This window comes from Heterodontus francisci, chromosome 33, assembly GCF_036365525.1.
Source record: "Heterodontus francisci isolate sHetFra1 chromosome 33, sHetFra1.hap1, whole genome shotgun sequence".
NCBI lineage: Eukaryota > Metazoa > Chordata > Chondrichthyes > Heterodontiformes > Heterodontidae > Heterodontus > Heterodontus francisci.
Window position 1 is genome coordinate 13,689,847 of NC_090403.1, and position 21,018 is coordinate 13,710,864.

The 21,018-nt window shown below is 46.8% G+C and overlaps 1 protein-coding gene across 1 annotated transcript in view; it reads right to left on the reverse strand.

The window, feature by feature from the left end:
• LOC137347885 (myosin light chain 4-like) overlaps positions 1 to 15,905 on the reverse strand; it is a 40,051-nt gene extending 24,146 nt beyond the window's left edge. The window contains exons 1-5 of the mRNA XM_068012924.1: positions 15,789 to 15,905; positions 9,227 to 9,254; positions 4,088 to 4,237; positions 3,291 to 3,464; positions 2,091 to 2,168 (exon numbers count right to left, since the gene is read on the reverse strand). Of these exons, the coding sequence (XP_067869025.1) occupies positions 2,091 to 2,168; positions 3,291 to 3,464; positions 4,088 to 4,237; positions 9,227 to 9,254; positions 15,789 to 15,905 (547 nt within the window). The remainder of the gene's footprint in view (positions 1 to 2,090; positions 2,169 to 3,290; positions 3,465 to 4,087; positions 4,238 to 9,226; positions 9,255 to 15,788) is intronic.
• Between the last annotated feature and the right edge of the window lie 5,113 nt (positions 15,906 to 21,018).

A 21,018-nucleotide genomic window follows, 5' to 3' on the forward strand; every position in this document is an offset into this window, starting at 1 on the left:
CAGTGTGAGTTGAGAGTCGGAGTGAGGGGGCACAGTGTGAGTTGAGAGTCGGAGTGAGGGGGCAGAGAGTGAGCTGAGAGTCGGAGTGAGGGGGCAGAGTGTGAGTTGAGAGTTGGAGTGAGGGAACAGAGTGTGAGTTGAGAGTTGGAGTGAGGGGGCAGAGTGTGAGTTGAGAGTTGAAGTGAGGGGGCAGAGTGTGAGTTGAGAGTTGGAGTGAGGGGGCAGAGAGTGAGTTGAGAGTTGGAGTGAGGGGGCAGAGAGTGAGTTGAGAGTTGGAGTGAGGGGGCAGAGTGTGAGTTGAGAGTTGGAGTGAGGGGTCAGAGAGTGAGTTGAGAGTTGGAGTGAGGGGTCAGAGAGTGAGTTGAGAGTTGGAATGAGGGGGCAGAGTGTGAGTTGAGAGTTGGAGTGAGGGGACAGAGTGTGAGTTGAGAGTTGGAGTGAGGGGACAGAGAGTGAGTTGAGAGTCGGAGTGAGGGGGCACAGTGTGAGTTGAGAGTCGGAGTGAGGGGGCACAGTGTGAGTTGAGAGTCGGAGTGAGGGGGCACAGTGTGAGTTGAGAGTCGGAGTGAGGGGGCAGAGAGTGAGCTGAGAGTCGGAGTGAGGGGGCAGAGTGTGAGTTGAGAGTTGGAGTGAGGGGATAGAAAGTGAGTTGAGAGATGGAGTGAGGGAGCAGAATGTGAGATGGAGTGAGGGAGCAGAGTGTGAGTTGAGAGTTGGAATGAGGGGGCAGAGTGTGAGTTGAGAGTTGGAATGAGGGGATAGAAAGTGAGTTGAGAGATGGAATGAGGGAGCAGAATGTGAGTTGGAGTGAGGGAGCAGAGTGTGAGTTGAGAGTTGGAGTGAGGGGGCAGAGTGTGAGTTGAGAGTTGGAGTGAGGGGGCAGAGTGTGAGTTGAGAGTTGGAGTGAGGGGGCAGAGTGTGAGTTGAGAGTTGGAGTGAGGGGGCAGAGTGTGAGTTGAGAGTTGGAGTGAGGGGGCAGAGTGTGAGTTGAGAGTTGGAGTGAGGGGGCAGAGTGTGAGTTGAGAGTTGGAGTGAGGGGGCAGAGTGTGAGTTGAGAGTTGGAGTGAGGGGGCAGAGTGTGAGTTGAGAGTTGGAGTGAGGGGGCAGAGTGTGAGTTGAGAGTTGAAGTGAGGGGGCAGAGTGTGAGTTGAGAGTTGGAGTGAGGGGGCAGAGTGTGAGTTGAGAGTTGGAGTGAGGAGGCAGAGTGTGAGTTGAGAGTTGGAGTGAGGAGGCAGAGTGTGAGTTGAGAGTTGGAGTGAGGGAACAGAGTGTGAGTTGAGAGTTGGAGTGAGGGGGCAGAGTGTGAGTTGAGAGTTGAAGTGAGGGGGCAGAGTGTGAGTTGAGAGTTGAAGTGAGGGGGCAGAGTGTGAGTTGAGAGTTGGAGTGAGGGGGCAGAGTGTGAGTTGAGAGTTGGAGTGAGGGGGCAGAGTGTGAGTTGAGAGTTGGAGTGAGGGGGCAGAGTGTGAGTTGAGAGTTGGAGTGAGGGGGCAGAGTGTGAGTTGAGAGTTGGAGTGAGGAGGCAGAGTGTGAGTTGAGAGTTGGAGTGAGGGGGCAGAGTGTGAGTTGAGAGTTGAAGTGAGGGGGCAGAGTGTGAGTTGAGAGTTGGAGTGAGGGGGCAGAGTGTGAGTTGAGAGTTGGAGTGAGGAGGCAGAGTGTGAGTTGAGAGTTGGAGTGAGGGAACAGAGTGTGAGTTGAGAGTTGGAGTGAGGGAACAGAGTGTGAGTTGAGAGTTGGAGTGAGGGGGCAGAGTGTGAGTTGAGAGTTGAAGTGAGGGGGCAGAGTGTGAGTTGAGAGTTGGAGTGAGGGGGCAGAGTGTGAGTTGAGAGTTGGAGTGAGGAGGCAGAGTGTGAGTTGAGAGTTGGAGTGAGGGGGCAGAGTGTGAGTTGAGAGTTGGAGTGAGGGAACAGAGTGTGAGTTGAGAGTTGGAGTGAGGGAACAGAGTGTGAGCTGAGAGTTGGAGTGAGGGGGCAGAGTGTGAGTTGAGAGTTGGAGTGAGGAGGCAGAGTGTGAGTTGGAGTGAGTAGTGAGCCTGAGTGATATTTCTTGATAATGTTCGGGGAGGTGTCAACGAGTTCTCATCCTGGACTCACCTTCATAGTTTATGCATCCATTCGAGTCCTCGTGACCAGCCATCAGCTGTTCCACCTCAGTCTCTGACATCTTCTCACCTACCAAGCAACAGATTCATTAGATTATTAAATGCAGGGGTCAAACTCTCTCTACTGCTTTATTCACGCAATAATACAAGCTGCATTTATCCTCTCAGATTTAAAAATGTTAAATGTCCCACAATGGGGCCAAATCAAATCAAAATAACATAAACGACAGGCTGGAATCTAATTGAGGGGTTCAGGGGTTTATATATACAATAACAGATAATCAGAAGTGAGGTACAGACTGGAATCTAATCGAGGGGTTTTGGTGGGGGTTGGGGGGTTTTATATATAGAACAACAGCTACTCAGGAGTGAGTTACAGATTGAAATCTGATTGAGAGGTTTGAGGGGTTTATGTATAGAATAACAGATACCCAGGAACAAGTTACAGTTTGGAATCTAAACGAGGGGTTCAGAGTGGTTTATATATAGGATAACAGATACCCGGGAGTGAGTTACAGACTAGGATCTAATTGAGGGAACTGTGTTTGGGCCTGAGGCTAACTGGGTGAGTCATGGCCAACCAAAACCCATCTGTGGATACACCCCTGCATGGACCCCAGCACCCATTGTATAAAAGATCCACCTGCCTATGGACTGGGAAAAGAAAAAAGGTGCCAGGTAGTGCCATGGAATCACTGGCAGTGACTGCCTGCATGGGTTCCTGCCAGTCAGAGTGTATTTACCGTTCCGAAGAAGGGTCACTGACCCGAAACGTTAACTCTGCTTCTCTTTCTACAGATGCTGCCAGACCTGCTGAGTGAATCCAGCATTTCTTGTTTTTGTTTCAGATTTCCAGCATCCGCAGTATTTTGCTTTTATTTTATGTATTTACTGCTTAGTTGTGGTGTTGGGATGTTTTAAGACATCAGAAGCAGTCAATTAGTTAAGAGGATGAGTGTGGGCTGTGATTTAGTTAACAGAGGCAAATGACTCTGCAGATCCCACTCAGAAAAGTGAGAGGCAGAGACAAGAGGCTAGTGAGTGTCAATTTCTGAACAGTTATTTGAAGGGAACAGAATAGGAACCAAAGATCAATAATAATCTAACATCAATACCCAGACCACCTGCGTGCTATGGAATGACCCCCATGCTCACCTCCCCCTGCAAACTGAAGTGTTACTCTACAACTCACCCAGTGTAGCCAGCACGTGACGAATCTCCGCTCCCATGACAGTGCCATTTCCTTCCTTATCAAAGACTTTAAAACCTTCTACAAAGTCTTCGTATGTGCCTTGGTCCTTGTTCCTGGAGATGTGCTGCAGCATAGGGAGGAAGGTTTCAAAGTCCAACACCTTCTGGTTCATCTCTGTGAGGGGCAAACAGACTGTCACTCAGACTGATGGGATCATCCACAGGGTGTCTCTGGTAGGAGTGGGAGAAGCTTGAAGCTCCTCGTGCATGAGGGTGATTCATGAGGAGAGCTGAACACAGATTAAGATACCATAAAGCCCATTCTAATAGAGATTAACAAGGGTATATGTGCCCTCATGGTGGGGGTGGGGAGGCCACGATGTGTTCACATGTGTATATTCATGTCTGTATTTCATTGCATATGTGTTTACATTTCTGCAGGTGTGTTCATGTGTATCTGTTCATAGGTATGTAGGTGTTTCTACATGTGTACATGCATGTGTACATGTGTGTGCATATGTGCTTGCATGTATTTGCATATATGTATGTGTATGTGGGTATATTTTTATGTGGACATGTACCATGTTCTTTCCCCCCCCCCCCCCACCCCGTTACATTCCCTCCGACATCACATCACTCTATGGGCCCAGCACAACTACGGCCCCAGGAGCCCCATGTCCCATCACTCCATGGGCACAGTGTCTCACAGCCACCATCACTGCTGCTTATTACTGACAGTATTGTAAGGCAAGATGAAAGGTCCAGAAGAATGGTGTAGCCCCAGTTCCTGATACTCACCTTCTGGTTTGGGTTTGCCAAGCACTTTCATGACGTCGGCATTGGTGGGGTTCTGACCTAAGGCACGCAAGACATCACCGCACTGCGCATAGGTAATCTTCATTTCACAGGAGGGAGTCCTGTCGAAAAGGGCAAAAGCCTCCTTGAACTCTGAAATTGGAGACATGAGTGGCGGGATTGTTATTCACCACACCTGAGGAACGTGGATTACACAAACCAGATACAAACCATTGTCATGCCAATGTGCTTTGTTGAATGATAATTTTCTTTAATTCACTGAAAGGAGATCTGAATTTATATGTTTTGAAAGAAATTTAAGAAGGAACAGATAAAAGGTGAATTTTCTAGCAGATTAAAATTGCCACCTAATTTGCAACACTGTATCCTACATTGCAAGACCTGTGAGGAGGGAGATGAAATGTCTGCTCATCTCAGCAAGAACCAAGGCCCAGGAAATTTATGGGAACTGTCTGGTTTTTTTTGAGCAAGAAGAAAAACACTGCTAACTACTATGTTTAATCACTGAGTGACTGTCATGTGACAAGCCTCCCCCGCCGTGGTTATAAGCTGGTGTTTCTCTGTTACGGCAAGGAGAAGCATCTGTACTCTGATGTGCAGACCCATTGGGGGCCCATCTCTCTCTCTGTCTCTCCATTCCAGTTTGCAAGCTTTGAACCTTGTCTGCTGACTGACCACCTCTGCACACTCTGGCTACAATCAGAAACCCCATTGGAGGAAATTATCCGCATTGCTGTCTTCAAGAGACCCACCGAACCAGTCATCTATCTCTTTAAACAAAAGCCTCAGGAACACTGAATTCAGCTAGAAGCCAGCCGAATCACCAAACCCCACAGACTGTATACCTTTTTTTTCTATGGACTCTAACTCGACCAATCTACCCTCCCCCACTCTGTAACCTATTTGTGTGTGTGTGAACCTCTAGTGTGTGTGTTTGAAAGTTGGCATATAGTTTATTATATTAATTAGTTCAGTTTAAGTACAATAAAGTTAACCTCTTTGTTAAACTCAAGAAAACCTGCCTGATTATTTACTTGCTATAATCATAACAAGAACCAATCAAACACCTACTGAATTGGCCAGTACATCCACTTTAAACAAGAATTAAACCTGTTGTGCTCCAGTGACCCGGGTTCAATTCTGGGTACTGCCTGTGTGGAGTTTGCAAGTTCTCTCTGTGTCTGTGTGTGTTTCCTCCGGGTGCTCCGGTTTCCTCCCACATGCCAAAGACTTGCAGGTTGATAGGTAAATTGGTCATTATAAATTGCCCCTAGTATAGGTAGATGGTAGGGGAATATAGGGACAGGTGGGGATGTGGTAGGAATATGGGGTTAGTGTAGGATTAGTATAAATGGGTGGTTGATGGTCGGCACAGACTCGGTGGGCTGAAGGGCCTGTTTCAGAGCTGTATCTCTAAACTAAAAAAAGAGGGAAGCCCTTCGACACCTCCTCACGTGACTGTAACATCAGACACAACAAGACACAACCTAACAGCTGCCGCCAACACTGGGTTCAATTCTGCAGGTAGATAAGGCCACCTGCAGCCACACATCAAACCCAAGGCTTTTACCTTCCGAAATAAAGGGACTGTAGTCAGTATCAGGGGGCGTGTACTCAGTGTCAAGGGGCGTGTACCCAGTGTCAGGGGGCGTGGCCAGTGCCGGGGGGCGTGGCCAGTGCCGGGGGCGTGGCCAGTGCCGGGGGTGTGGTCAATGTCAGGTTGGGGTGATGTGACAATCACATAGAATTAAAAGAAGGAAGCTGGCCATTCAGCCCAACGAGTCCCTGTTTTGGTGTTTATCCTGCACATGAGCTATGTACTAATTAAAGACTCACATTTATACAGTGATTTTCATGACCACCAGACATTTCAAAGAGCTTTACAGCTAATGAATATACTTTTGAAGTGTAATCACTGTTCTAATGTAGGAAATGCAGCATTCAATTTGCACCCAGCAAACTCCCACAAACAGCAATGTGATAATGATGAGATAATCTGCTTTTGTGATGTTGACTGAGGGGTAAATATTAACCGGGATACCGGGGACAACTCTCCTGTGCTTCTTCAAATTAGCACATGGGATCTTTCAAAGAACAAAGAACAGTACAGCACAGGAACAGGCCATTCGGCCCTCCAAGCCTGCGCTGGTCTTGATGCCTGTCTAAACTAAAACCTTCTGCACTTCTAGGGTCCGTATCCCTCTATTCCCATCCTATTCATGTATTTGTCAAGATGCCTCTTAAACGTCGCTATCATACCTGCTTCCACCACCTCCCCTGGCAGCAAGTTCCAGGCACTCACCACCCTCTGTGTAAAGAACTTGCCTCGCACATCCCCTCTGAACTTTTCCCCTCGCACGTTAAACCTATGTCCCCTAGTAACTGACTGTTCCACCTGGGAAAAAGCTTCTGACTATCCACTCTGTCCATGCCACTCATAACTTTGTAAACCTCTATCATGTCGCCCCTCCACCTCCGTCGTTCCAGTGAAAACAATTCGAGTTTATCCAACCTCTCCTCATAGCTAATGCCCTCCAGACCAGGCAACATCCTGGTAAACCTCTTCTGTATCCTCTCCAAAGCCTCCACATCCTTCTGGTAGTGTGGTGACCAGAATTGTAATATTCTAAGTGTGGCCTAACTAAGGTTCTGTACAGCTGCAGCATGACTTGCCAATTTTTATACTTTATGCCCCGACCAATGAAGGCAAGCATGCCGTATGCTTTCTTGACTACTTTATCCACCTGCGTTGCTACTTTCAGTGACCTGTGGACCTGTACGCCCAGATCTCTCTGCCTGTCAATACTCCTAAGGGTTCTGCCATTTACTGTATACTTCCCACCTGTATTAGACCTTCCAAAATGCATTACCTCACATTTGTCCGGATTAAACTCGATCTGCCATTTCTCCGCCCAAGTCTCCAACCGATTTATATCCTGCTGTATCCTCTGACAATCCTCATCACTATCCGCAACTCTACCAACCTTTGTGTCGTCCACAAACTTACTAATCAGACCAGCTACATTTTCCTCCAAATCATTTATATATACTACAAACAGCAATGGTCCCAGCACTGATCCCTGCGGAACACCATTAGTCACATCCCTCCATTCAGAAAAGCACCCTTCCACTGCTACCCTCTGTCTTCTATGACTGAGCCAGTTCTGTATCCATCTTGCCAGCTCACCTCTGATCCCATGTGACTTCACCTTTTGTACCAGTCTGCCATGCGGGACCTTGTCAAAGGCTTTACTGAAGTCCATGTAGACAACATCCACTGCCCTTCCTTCATCAATCATCTTTGTCACTTTCTCAAAAAACTCGATCAAGTTAGTGAGACGTGACCTCCCCTTCACAAAACCATGCTGCCTCTCGCTAATAAGTCCATTTGGTTCCAAATGGGAGCAAATCCTGTCCCGAAGAATCCTCTCCAATAATTTCCCTACCACTGATGTAAGGCTCACCGGCCTGTAATTTCCTGGATTATCCTTGCTACCCTCCTTAAACAAAGGAACAACATTGGCTATTCTCCAGTCCTCTGGGACCTCACCTGTAGCCAATGAGGATACAAAGATTTCTGTCAAGGCCCCAGCAATTTCCTCCCTTGCCTCCCTCAGTATTCTGGGGGCTTATCTACCTTAATGTTTTTCAAGACGCCCGTCACCTCCTCCTTTTTGATATCAACGTGACCCAGAATATCTACACTCCCTTCCCTAGACTCATTGTCCACCAAGTCCTTCTCTTTGGTGAATACTGATGCAAAGTACTCCATTTAGTACCTCGCCCATTTCCTCTGGCTCCACGCATAGATTCCCTCCTCTGTATTTGAGTGGGCCAACCCTTTCCCTGGCTACCTTCTTGCTCTTTATATATGTATAAAAAGCCTTGGGATTTTCCTTAATCCTGTTTGCCAATGACTTTTCATGACCCCTTTTAGCCCTCTTTACTTGCTTAAGTTCCTTCCTGCTTTCTTTATATTCCTCAAGGGCTTTGTCTGTTCCCAGCCTTCTAGCCTTTACGAATGCTTCCTTTTTCTTTTTGACTGGGCTCACAATATCCTTCGTTATCCATCTTACAGGGCAGATGGGGCCTCAGTTTAATGCCTCACCCAAAAGACAGCATTGCCAACTGTACAGCACTCCCTCAGTATTACACTGGAATATCAGCCTTGATTATTGTGTTCAAATCCTGGAGAGGGGCTTGAACTCACAACCTTCTAATTCAAGGGCAAGATTGCTACCCACTGAACCACATTACCAGCAATCTGTCTGCTCCCATAACCCTTTAACCCCCTTTCCTTTATCCACCAATCTAACCTATTAAATGTTGATGAGGCCTCTGCTTCAATCACTCACTCTGGTTGTGCATTCCACACCTCACAACCCTCTGTGGAAAAGGTTTTCTCCTGCTTGTTGTCCATTCTCTTTTACATTTAGTCTTATCTCTTAGTCCTCTTGCTCTAAATCCCTTGACCACTGTTTTATCTACTCTTCCACATCCCTTCACAATTTTAATCAATTCCATTAAATTGCCCCTTACTCTCCTCTGTTTTCAGGAAAACAGTCATAGATTTTTCAAGTCTTCTTTAGTGTTTGTATTTCTTCAGACCAGGCAGCCTCCCAGTAAATCTGCACTAGTACCCTCCCTCTCTGTTGCCTCAACACCCTTCCTATTGTGTAGAGCTCAAAACTGCACACAGTCTCCAACTGTGTTTTCACTGAGATTTTATATAGATTCCCCATTATATATCCACTCTAATATTCATGCATTTATCAAAGCTAGACGATAACGAAGCCCAAGGCCTAATGGCAGGTGAGCCTTGGGCCTATCTGTTCAGGCACACGGATCAGTCCCTTGCCTGTCTGTATTTGGGTGGCAATGAATTTTACCCCCTTTGATTTTACTGAGCTGCTGTTTGCTGGGCAGATGTTCTCAGACTGCACCTTGTGATGGAAAGCTTCACCTCTAAGGGCAGCAGAGGGACCTGTGGCCTGGTCCCCACTCCCTTCCCCCATTCGCTTAGCTGAGTGAGCTGCTTTGAGAAGAAGATTGAGAGCACAATCAGGAGACAAGAAAGGAAGAGTTGATAGTGTTTGCTTTGGAACAAAAATGTCAACTCACCTTCAATCTGGTCCGCGCTGAATTCAATCTGAAACAGAAACACAGTCAGTCTTACTAAAGGGGAAGTATTTTTGAGGGGATGTTACCAGTCTGTTGACGAGATACTCTAAACTGCCTCACATTGGGCCATTTCTGTGATATGAGCCCAATCAGATCAGATCTCAGGCTGAATTTCTGGTCAAGGTGGGTTAACATCCAGTCTACATCACATTCAGCAGGTCTCTCAGAAACATCTCAACATTTACCGACAATTACTTTTCTGGACTGCACTGATTGTTTATTGCAGCCAGCCATTTTAGGCATAGCAAGACAATAGAGTTAAAAACACACAAGTTTCCAAAGCCCTTCATGTCCTCAACACATCCTCTTTCAACCCCACATTCCAGCTCTCAACCTCCACTTTCCTGCACCTGAATGCACTCTCCTCTCCTGCCTCCCCCATCCTCCCTCCTCCCTCCTCCTCTCCACTGCCTCCCTCCTCATATCTCCCTTTCCTCCCTGTTGCCCTCCTCACTTCACCTCTTCTTCCTTCTCCCTCCTCATCCTCTCCAACCTTCTCCCATCCCCAATCCCCTCTTCCCTCCTCACCCTCCTCCCACTCCATCAACATCATCAGATCCTGCACCATATGAACCAATTTGCAGGAACTCTCTTCCTAAACCTCTCAAGCTTGCCTAAGCTGCAACACTTGGCACATTCTCCTCAGAGTTTAGTTTCTTGAAGCCCTTTCCAAACTCTGCTCCCAGTCTCTGCACTTCACAAAGGAACAGGAATTAAGCAATGTGTTTGTTGTAATGTTCAGGTGCTGTATGTGTAGGCTGCAGCTGTTGAGGTGAATACACAGTTATTCTATTAATGGTGATGTTGGTTGAGCGAACAATATTGACCTGAAGACTGGGAGAATTCCCAGCTCTTCTTCATCTGAACCCCCAGGAAGGAAAGGACCTCTGAATGCAGCACTCCCTCAAATACTGGACACAAGTGTTAGCCTCAGTTCTGTGCTGGAGTGGGTCTGAAATCCAGGAATCCGATTCTGAGACGAGAGTATATAACCATGGGAGTGCCCTGTGAGTCTTTGATGGGACAGTGTAGAGGCAGCTTTACTTTGTATCTAACCTATGCTGTACTTGTTCAGCTCTAATGTATTAATCTAATATTATTTCATGCAACTTGAGGCCCTGTTTGAAGTCCAGTGCTGCTACAGGGTGGTGAGGAGTTCCATTTGCTCCCTCTTCAACACCTCCTCAGCTGCCAGATTCTACCTCTGATGGAGTCAACAACCTGCTTATTGCTTTCAGAGAAAGGCAAGTAAGAAATGTGAAGCATGCAGAAATTATACAAGGTCTGAGCCTGCCTTGGATGGAGGTGGTGATCTCTCAAGGACACCAGAAACAGCAAATGGGTGAAAGCAACTCCATAAGTACTCAGAACCCACCCCCACCGCAGATATCCTGAGCACATTGACACAGAGTGTAGAAACTGTGGGCCTGGCCAATGCTTCATGACACAGCATTGTATCCATGGGATGGCACCATTAGTACCTCAGTCACCAGCTGATAGTAAGACACAATCGTCCGTTAGTCACAGATTTCCCACATGGCATGCAGGCAAGCAGTACATGCTGAAATAAAGCTGTCTGCCGCTAAACAACAAGGCAATAACCAATCACAGACTGCAGAGTCAGCAGCAAGACACATACTTACAATGTTATGTAATATCCAATCAGATTACAGCCTGTAACTCACTCCCGTGTATTTGTTATTTTATATATAAACCACCTGAACTCATTGATTAGATTCCAGCCTGTAACTCACTCCCAGGTATCTGTTATTCTATATATAAACAACCCAAACTCCTCAATTGGATTTCACTCCCAATAGCTATTCCTCCAGCAACTTTTAGTAATGTCACCCAGTGCCTTTTGAAATAATTGTCACATAAGAAGCTGATACCACTCTAATTAAATCCTGGCTGGTTGATTTGAAACCAATCTCTTTGTAAAACAGCATTTTCATTTACCAATTATATTCCCCTCACACAATCACAACATCTAACCACATCATTCATTCACATCACTGATATACAGTGTATAACCAGATCATCCAATTAAATCACTCAATTGTAATACCCAAACATAACACTGCTAAACATCACCAATCTCATCAATGATCAACCAATGCATCACATAACTCAATCTGCATCCTCCAATCCCATTGATAATTCACAGCAGCTAATCATATAACCCAAACATGTCAACTAATCACATCAGCAAATCACTATCCCACATGCACTCGATGCATTTTGCTGAATTCACATCACCCAATCAGGTCATTCAAGCATCTCACTGAAACTGTGATCATCATTGTTCAATGTGACAGCAGCATGAGGGTAATGACCTCCTCCATCTCCTAACTCTCTCCTCCACAGAATCATAGAATAATTACAGCACAGAATGAGGCCATTCAGTCCATCGCGTCCTTGCCAGCTCTCTGCGAGTGCAATTCAGCTCGTTCCACTCGCCCGCCCTTTCCCTGTAACCCGGCAATTTTTTTCTGTTCAGATATTTATTCAATTCCCTATGAAAAGCCACAATTGAATCTGCCTCCAACACACTCTCAGGCAATGTATTCCAGATCCTAACCACTCGGTGTAAAAAGGTTTTTCCTCAAGTTGCTGTTGATTCTTTTGCCATTCACCTGAAATTGGTGTCCTCTGGTTCTCGACCCTTCCACCGATGAGAAGTTTTTCCTTATCTACTCTGTCTAGAACCCTCAAGATTTTGAACACCTCTATCAAATCTCCTCTCAACCTTCTCGAAGGAGAACAGCCCCAGCTTCTCCAATCTATCTACGTAACTGAACTCCCTCATCCCTGGAACCATTCTCTTAAATCTTTTCTGCATCTTCTCATCCTCCCTATAGTGCGATGCCCAGAACAGGACATAATTCTCTAATTGAGGCCGAACCAGTGTTATATACAGGTTCCTCCCACTCCACCCCCTACATCCTCTGCTGCTCTCTCCACCCCTTGTCTCTCTCTTTCCATCCTTAGTCTCTCTCTCCACCCCCTGCCTCACTTTCTTTCTCCATTCTCTGTCTCTCTCTCTCTCTCTCCATCCCATGTCTCTCTCTTTCCCTCCTCTGACTCTCTCCTTCCTCTGTCTCTCTCTTTCCATCCTCTCTTAACCTTCCCCTGTCTCCATTTTCCTTCTCTAGCTATCTCTCGACATAGAATTATATAGAATATATGACACAGAAACCAGACAATTGGTCTAACTAGCCTCTGCTGGTGTTTATGCCCCACACTAGTCTCATTCCATTCCATCTACTGCTATCTCGGCCTTTCAGCATATCGTTTTATTCCCTTTTCTCTCGTGTACTGGTCTAGTTTCCTTTTGGAAGCATCTAAGCTATTTGCCTCAATCACATCCTGTGGTGGTGAGTTCCACATTCTAACCTCTCTCTGGGTAAAAAAAAATTCCTTCTTATTTCCTTATTGTCTTTATTGGTAACTATCTTGTTTCTGTTGCCTAGTTTTGGATTCTCCCAGAGGTGGAAGCACACTCTCCACATCTGCCTTGTCCATTCATAATTTTAAATACATCTCTCAGGTCTCTAAGCCTTTTTTCTAAAGAAAGAAGCCCAACTTGTCTACTCTTTCCTTTATATCTTTAAAGAATTCTAACAGGGTAACTAAACGTGATTGAGGTTTTCAGAATCCATGCTGACTTTATTATTTTATTTATTTAGAGATACAGCACTGAAACAGGCCCTTCAGCCCACCGAGTCTGTGCTGACCAACAACCACCCATTTATACTAACCCTGCAGTAATCCCATATTCCCTACCACCTACCTACACTAGGGACAATTTATAATGACCAATTTACCTATCAACTTGCAAGTCTTTGGCTGTGGGAGGAAACCAGAGCACCCGGCAAAAACCCACACAGTCACAGGGAGAACTTGCAAACTCTGCACAGGCAGTACCCAGAATTGAACCCATGTCCCTGGAGCTGTGAGGCTGCAGTGCTAACCACTGTGCCACAGTGATTTTCCTTTTAGTATCAATTCCAATATCTCTTTCCTATCACTGACATTAAGTTGACTGTAGTTCCCAGGTCTTGTTCTAACTCCCTTTCTGTTTATACGAATGGTATTGGCTGCCCGCCAGTCCTCTGGCTCTCCCTCAACAATCTATGAAACTTTTGTATATACAGTGGCGCAGTGGTTAACACCGTAGCCTCACAGCTCCAGCGATCCGGGTTCAATTCCGGGTACTGCCTGTGTGGAGTTTGCAAGTTCTCCCTGTGCCTGCGTGAGTTTCCTCCGGGTGCTCCGGTTTCCTCCCACATGCCAAAGACTTGCAGGTTGATAGGTAAATTGGCCATTAGCAATTGCCCCTAGTATAGGTAGGTGGTAGGGAAAATGTAGGGGACAGGTGGGGATGTGGTAGGAATATGGAACTAGTGTAGGATTAGTATGAATGGGTGGTTGATGGTCGGCACAGACTCGGTGGGCCGAAGGGCCTGTTTCAGTGCTGTATCTCTAAAACTAAAACTAAAAAAACAAACTAGTGCCTGTGCTCTTTCCTCTCTCATTTCCTTGCATACCATCTGAACCTGGGCTCTTATCCTCTTTAATGTCTTTAGTTTGTCAATTATTTTCTCCCTTTCCATCCCAACTATATGAATATTCTTTTTCAACTCATCCGACAGTGAAGGTTCTATTTTCGTTATCTTCTGTAGCAAAAACTGAGGTGAAGTGGTTATTCAATAGGAATACAATTCCTGTCATTCTCTTTTCTTTCTCTCTCCCCTCTTTCCCCTGTCATTGTTCCTTTCCCCAGTGTTTGAATTTTGTCCCTCCTTTCTGAGTTTTTCTCCCTCTAATTTCCTCCCCATTTTCCCAACTTGTCCTGAGGTTCAGGCCCACAATTACCAGACGGCCTCCAGTACCTCCCGCAGTGGCTGTTTATCTGGGGGAGAGGATATCACTGTACAGCTCATCGTTTTATCTCTGCATTTCCCATACCAGTCAGTGGACAGTAACTAGGTTGAGGAGCCTAGTCCTGTTTCTTTTCCGACCCAGATGAGCACGTAAGTCAGTCAGAGGCTCAGGATCCAACTGAGTTCCATAAGAACGTTCAACATTACTGCTTAAAGCCGGGTGAAGGTTATTGAGTCAGTCTCCAATCAGTGCAACATTAAAGTGTTTTGTACACTAGCCTCAGTGCCTCAGGGGAAACTTCAGCAATCAGTTAGCTGCTAATTGTGTAAAGTAATCCTGCGTGATGTCTGATTGCATTTCCCTCTCAGTTAATGTACTATAGCTTTTTCAATGTAAAACCTAACATCACTGCACAGCTCTCCACAACCCAAATGTTGAGGAAATGTAAAATGCTCACACTGAGAAATGCTTGTTCACAAGCAGCCTGCCAATGGTAAACTGAGAGCAAGGCTCTCCACCTGTGCACAGGGTCAGTGCTGAGACAGGGTAGAGGACATGTAGCTGGGAAGGCAGTGTCTTAGCCTGCTCCAGTCACCCTTTCTATCTGGAGTGCCTGAGGTTTCCGCAGCCTGACTTGGATTAAAGGCTGAGAGTCTCTCTGCCTTAGCTTCTCTGTTACCATGCCATCTTTCTTTCCCCACAGGTGATGCTGTATGGGGGCTGCAGTGGCAGGCATCCTGTGATGAGGTATGGTTGTGCAGCTCACGTAGGCTCTCACCGATACTTTTTCAGCCCATGGAGCCACAATAGTTAGAAATCTTGCTTCAGACAGTGACGTAGACTGCAGCTCAAGAGAAGACCCCTTCTGCTGGTCCACCATTGCCTGAAGCAATTGGTAAAATATAGGAAATGCACAGTTGGTCAGGAGCTAGATTGAGCCGATTTAAATTTTCATTAATCACAGTTTGGACCGGAAGTGGGGAGCGAACAGTTTACCCCCCCAGCACCACCTGGGCTATGGCTGGGAGCGTTAGACAAGGTCCCTGCTCGAGGGATGGGTGTTGGGTGAATCAAGGTCAGAAACCTCCCTCCTCAGGAATGAATATTCAGACTAGATGCCTGCTGTGCTGACGAGGTTCACAGAGAAACCTCCCAAAATCACAGCGCTGTTACCTAGCAAGGGCCAGTGCCTTCAGGAGGCAGGAGTGGAGACAAGGAACAAGAAAAGATAAAGGTGGTTGCAGCTATTTGTTATCTCATTCTCGGGAACAGATCCTCAGAGAACAAGGAGCTGAAAGAAACAGCACTCACTCCCCCAGCATTAGCCAGGTTAACAAATTGTTATTGGAGCCTTTGACAGTCACGGAGCCAAAATCGAACATTAAAACTATAACCTTTAAAACACAATGGGGTTCCCTGCAGACAATTAGTAAAAAAGCAGATAACCCTTAAAATAAACCTTTCAATTCCTCAATAGCTGCTTTTGTCTTTTTATTGTCTCCTTAGACCTTTTGTCCTTTAATAATTCATGCAGTTACTAACTGTAGGTAGCCAGTACAATAATTACTCTGACATTGTCAGGCTGGTCTTGGTGCGGCTTCTCGGCTCTACTTACCATCACGCTCTTGGGGTCGAAGACTGGTTCCTTGGGGCGCTCTGGTTCTGGAGGAGGGGGTGCAGCAGCTGCTGCTGGCTTGGCAGGTTCCTTCTTCAGTTCTTTCTTGGGGGCCATGGTTTAGCGGGAGCAGCAGAGCTGCGTCTGCAGAAGCTGTAAGCACACGGACGAGCATCCGCAGCCCCCAGCCCACCCTTATATAGCACCCTCACTCAGCCACTCGACAGCTGAGAAAGCAGCAATCACTGCCTATAAATGGAAGAAATCACCATCCCTCCAGGGAATAATGGGGCATTGCTGGCTGCTTCCATCAGCCTGTGCTGCCATGACAACCAGAAAGCCGACAGGTCTTGAAATCTGAGCTAATACAATTAAAGGGGAACTGTCCTCATGAATAGATATTTGGTAACCTCTTTGGTGGAGCGTGAAGGGAAAGAGAGGAGATCAAAAGATTCGAGATGCTCCCAGTGAATTTGAGCAAATCTGCAGTGATGCTTTGACGAAACCTCCATCACTAGGTTGCGTGATTGCAAACAAACAAAAAGCTGGTGCAGATCTCTGCGGTGAGAGGGCCCCTTTAATGATTTTATTTAAAGAGATCGACTGCAGCAAGGACTTTATAATAACACCGTTATCTGTTGGACTTCAGTGCCCCGGAGATCAGAGAGATGATGCTCCAGATCTTTAAATAGCATTTTTACGGGTAGCACCAGGGAGGCTTCTCCATTCTCCTGGGCTGGAGAAGCTGGAGATGAATAAGCTGCCATCTGTCAGTGCCTGTCTGCAGGAGCAGAGCGTCAGGAAGGAGCTTTATAAAGAATTAAGACTCCATCCCTACCTTTCTCATGCATCTGCTGAGCACTGTACCCACTGACCACTGTACCCACTGACCACTGTACACACTGACCACTGTACCCACTGACCACTGTACCCACTGACCACTGTACCCACTGACCACTGTACACACTGACCACTGTACCCACTGACCACTGTACACACTGACCACTGTACCCACTGACTACTGTACACACTGACCACTGTACACACTTACGACTGTACACATTGACCACTGTACACACTGACCACTGATCCCTGGACCCAATGACTACAGTACCCACTGACCCCAGTACCCACTGACCACTGTACCCACTGACCACTGTACCCACTGTCCCCTGCACCCACTGACCACTGACCCCTGCACTCACTGACCACGATACCCACTAATCACTGTACCCAGGTGCCCACTGACCACTGTACCCAATGACCACTGTACCACTGATACTCAATGACCACTGTACCCACTGATCAATGACCCCTGTACCTACTGACCACTATACCCACTGACCACCATATTCACTGTCCACTGTACCCACTGACCATTGTACCCAGGTTCCCACTGACCACTGAACAGTGGGAAAATTGTCAATGAGAACTGCTTGATAAAAGGTCCCATAATGGGAGTGAACCCTCCTATTATGGAGTTGAACTTGCCCTTAGAGGGGCCGAGGGAAGGCAAGGGAGGGAAGGGGAGGTGAAGAGAGGAGGGGTGGGAGAGGATGAGTGAGATGAGGATGAGGGGGAAGGAGTGGGTCAAGGGAGGGTGAGGGATGGAGGGGTGGGTAGGGAATGGGGCAAGTGGGGAGGTTGTGGAAGAAGTGGTTGGGAAGTGTGGGAGGGTGGCTTTTGGGGCAGAGGAGAACGAGGAGGCAGAAGGGAGGGCGAGGAGAGAGAGGGAAGGGAAAGGAGGGGTCATCTCCAGGCTGCCAGATCCTGCAAGGGTGTTCCAGCAGCACTCGCCCGAGATCTGAGTGGGATTTCAAGCCCATTGGAATTACAGCACCAGAGCAGTTCATTTGGCCCATCGAGCCTGTACCAGTGCTAGCTCTTTAACTGGAACTCTCTACCCACCCATTTCCCATTACCTGTTATTATTATTTTTCAAGTAGTTATCCAATTCCCTTTTAAATGATGTCACAGTTTCAATCTCCAATTGTGGTCAAACATTCCCCGTTCTAAAAACGGGGAATATTTCTTCGACCCTTCCCCATCATTGTTTCAGTGCTGGTCTTCAGTCCGTGCCCTTGTTACAAATTCACCAACAATATTTCACTGTTCACCCTGTCATACCTTTCAGATCCTATATTAGATCCTACATTAGTGAATTTCAGATATAATTATGGAATAAATTGTGCACAGCTCATAGCCAGCCAGGTTCCCACATACAGTCTATGGCATCCAAGGGTACATTATCAGGGTGCATACAGCACTCATGGGTACACAGATAGGGTGCATACAGCTCCTGTGGGTACTGACAGGGTATATACAGCACCCATGGGCATGATTCTCTGCCTATTCAATGGCGCTGTTCTAATAATCTCAGTGGTCTCCACTGGCCATTTGCTGAAAGTCCAGTCAGACATCAGTGGAGCTGCCGTCATATTTCAGCCCTGGGCTTTAGTGACCCGGTCACTGCCAACCCCTGACCTCTAACCTGTCTCAGCATCTGTTGACACATCCTCATCCCTCCACCCTCAAATAAAATCCAGGAATTGTTTCCAATTTCCCTGTGAGTTCAGTTGTGTGCAGTGAACCTCAATCCATTGCTACAAAGGCTCCAGCTCCCCACACATCTGAACAGACTGGTCCAAACTGGCCCACTGTTCACAGACTCTGATGGATCCACTAAACATTCTGCCAAATCTCTCCTTTTATAAATTTAATTTTTCTAAATTCTGAGCTTGAAAATGTACAACCCTGTCCCTTGGAACATGCCATATTCCCATTCCAGGAAGCTCTCATTTTGTGGGTCAAAGATTCCTTGTTTGTTCTTGTTAATCTGGTAATTTGAGGTGTTTTACTGTTGGGTTGTCTCCAAAATCCTGCCAGTTTGCCTGGAAATATTTCCTTATCTCTTCATACAAAACTGATGAGAGCCAACTATGAGCATGTGTGATTGTGGGGGGCAGTTTGACTTCCCCTCGCTGCTACGCTGATAGGTGTTACAGGGCGATTTCTAGCACTGTCTTCCAAGCAAACAAACTCTCGAACTCTTCAAAAGGTGTATCATCGTCAGGTAGAAGAGAGTAGAGGAGGTGAGAGAAGGTCAGGTCAATCCCTGGGCCCTTGCCTTCCCATTGGCATGGAGAGGTGAGTTGGTTCTTTTCCATTTTGCAAGATTGTGTCCCTTTGATTGTGATGAGACAGATACCTAACCTGGAAAAACTTTGTTCCATTGTCCATCTGACACCCATTGTCTCACTGAGAAGCAACCACAGCCTCACAATGTTTTGTATCACGCACCCTCCTGCAGTGAACAGCTCTAAGTCTCCCTGCAGACACTCCTGCAGTTTCCAGGTAACTCCTGCGGCACTCGATTGCCCTGCTCCACATGTTACTGAACTTGTAACTTATGCATATCGAGTGCAATGATTAATAGGCAGTGATTTATTATTGAGGCTCAGATTACATGCACAACCAAATCCAGATTCATTGCCCAATCATAACACCTATAATCTCATCAATGTACATTCATTGACTTATTGCACACCTGAGTTTGATTTACCCTGGTAGTGTTTGATGGGAAAGTGTAGCGGGAGCTTTACTCTGTACCTAACCCTTTTTTTTCTTTTTTTTTATTCATTCATGGGATGTGGGCGTTGCTGGCTAGGCCAGCATTTATTGCCCATCCCTAGTTGCCCTTGAAAAGGTGGTGGTGAGCTGCCTCTTGAACCGCTGCAGTCCATGTGAGGTAGGTACACCCACAGTGCTGTTAGGAAAGAAGTTCCAGGATTTTGACCCAGCAACAGTGAAGGAACAGTGATATAGTTCCAAGTCAGGATGGTGTGTGACTCGGAGGGGAACTTGCAGGTGGTGATGTTCCCATGCATCTGCTGCTCTTGTCCTTCGAGGTTGTAGAGGTCATAGGTTTGGAAGGTGCTGTATAAGGAGTTTTGGTGCATTACTGCAGTGCATCTTGTAGATGGTACACACTGCTGCCACTGTGCGTCGGTGGTGGAGGGAGTGAATGGCACACCATCCACAAACAATCAAGTGGGCTGCTTTGCTCTGGATGGTGTCGAGCTTCTTGAGTGTTGTTGGAGCTGCACCCATCCAGGCAAGTGGCGAGTATTTCATCACACTCCTGACTTGTGCCTTGCAGATGGTGGACAGGCTTTGGGGAGTCAGGAGGTGAGTTACTCGCCTCAGGATTCCTAGCCTCTGACCTGCTCTTGTAGCCACGGTATTTATATGGCTACTCCAGTTCAGTTTCTGGTCAATGGTAGCCCCTAGGATGTTGATAGTGGGGGATTCAGCGATGGTAATGCTGTTGAATGTCAAGGGAAGATGGTTAGATTCTCTCCTGTTGGAGATGGTCATTGCCTGGCACTTGTGTGGCGTGAATGTTACTTGCCACTTATCAGCCCAAGCCTGGATATTGTCCAGGTCTTGCTGCATTTCTACACGGACTGCTTCAGTATCTGAGGAGTCGCGAATGGTGCTGAACATTGTGCAATCATCCGCGAACATCCCCACTTCTGACCTTATGATTGAAGGAAGGTCATTGATGAAGCAGCTGAAGATGGTTGGGCCTAGGACACTACCCTGAGGAACTCCTGCAGTGATGTCCTGGATCTCAGATGATTGGCCTCCAACAGCCACAACCATCTTCCTTTGCACTAGGTATGACTCCAACCAGCAGACAGTTTTCCCCCTGATTTCCATTGACTCCAGTTTTGCTAGGGCTCCTTGATGTCATACTCGGTCAAATGCTGCCTTGATGTCAAGGGCAGTCACTCTCATCTCATCTCTTCAGTTCTTTTGTCCATGTTTGAAACAAGGCTGTAATGAGGTCAGGAGCTGAGTGGCCATGACGGAACCCAAACTGAGCATCACTGAGCAGGTTATTGCTGAGCAAGTGCCGCTTGATGGCACTGTTGATGACACCTTCCATCACTTTACTGATGATTGAGAGTAGGCTGATGGGGCGGTAATTGGCCAGGTTGGACTTGTCCTGCTTTTTGTGTACAGGACATACCTGGGCAATTTTCCACATTGCAGGGTAGATGCCAGTGTTGTAGTTATACAGGAATAGCTTGGCTAGGGGTGCGGCAGGTTCTGGAGCACAGGTCTTCAGTACTATTGCCGGAATATTGTCAGGGCCCATAGCCTTTGCAGTATCCAGTGCCTTCAGCCGTTTCTTGATATCACGCGGTGTGAATCGAATTGGCTG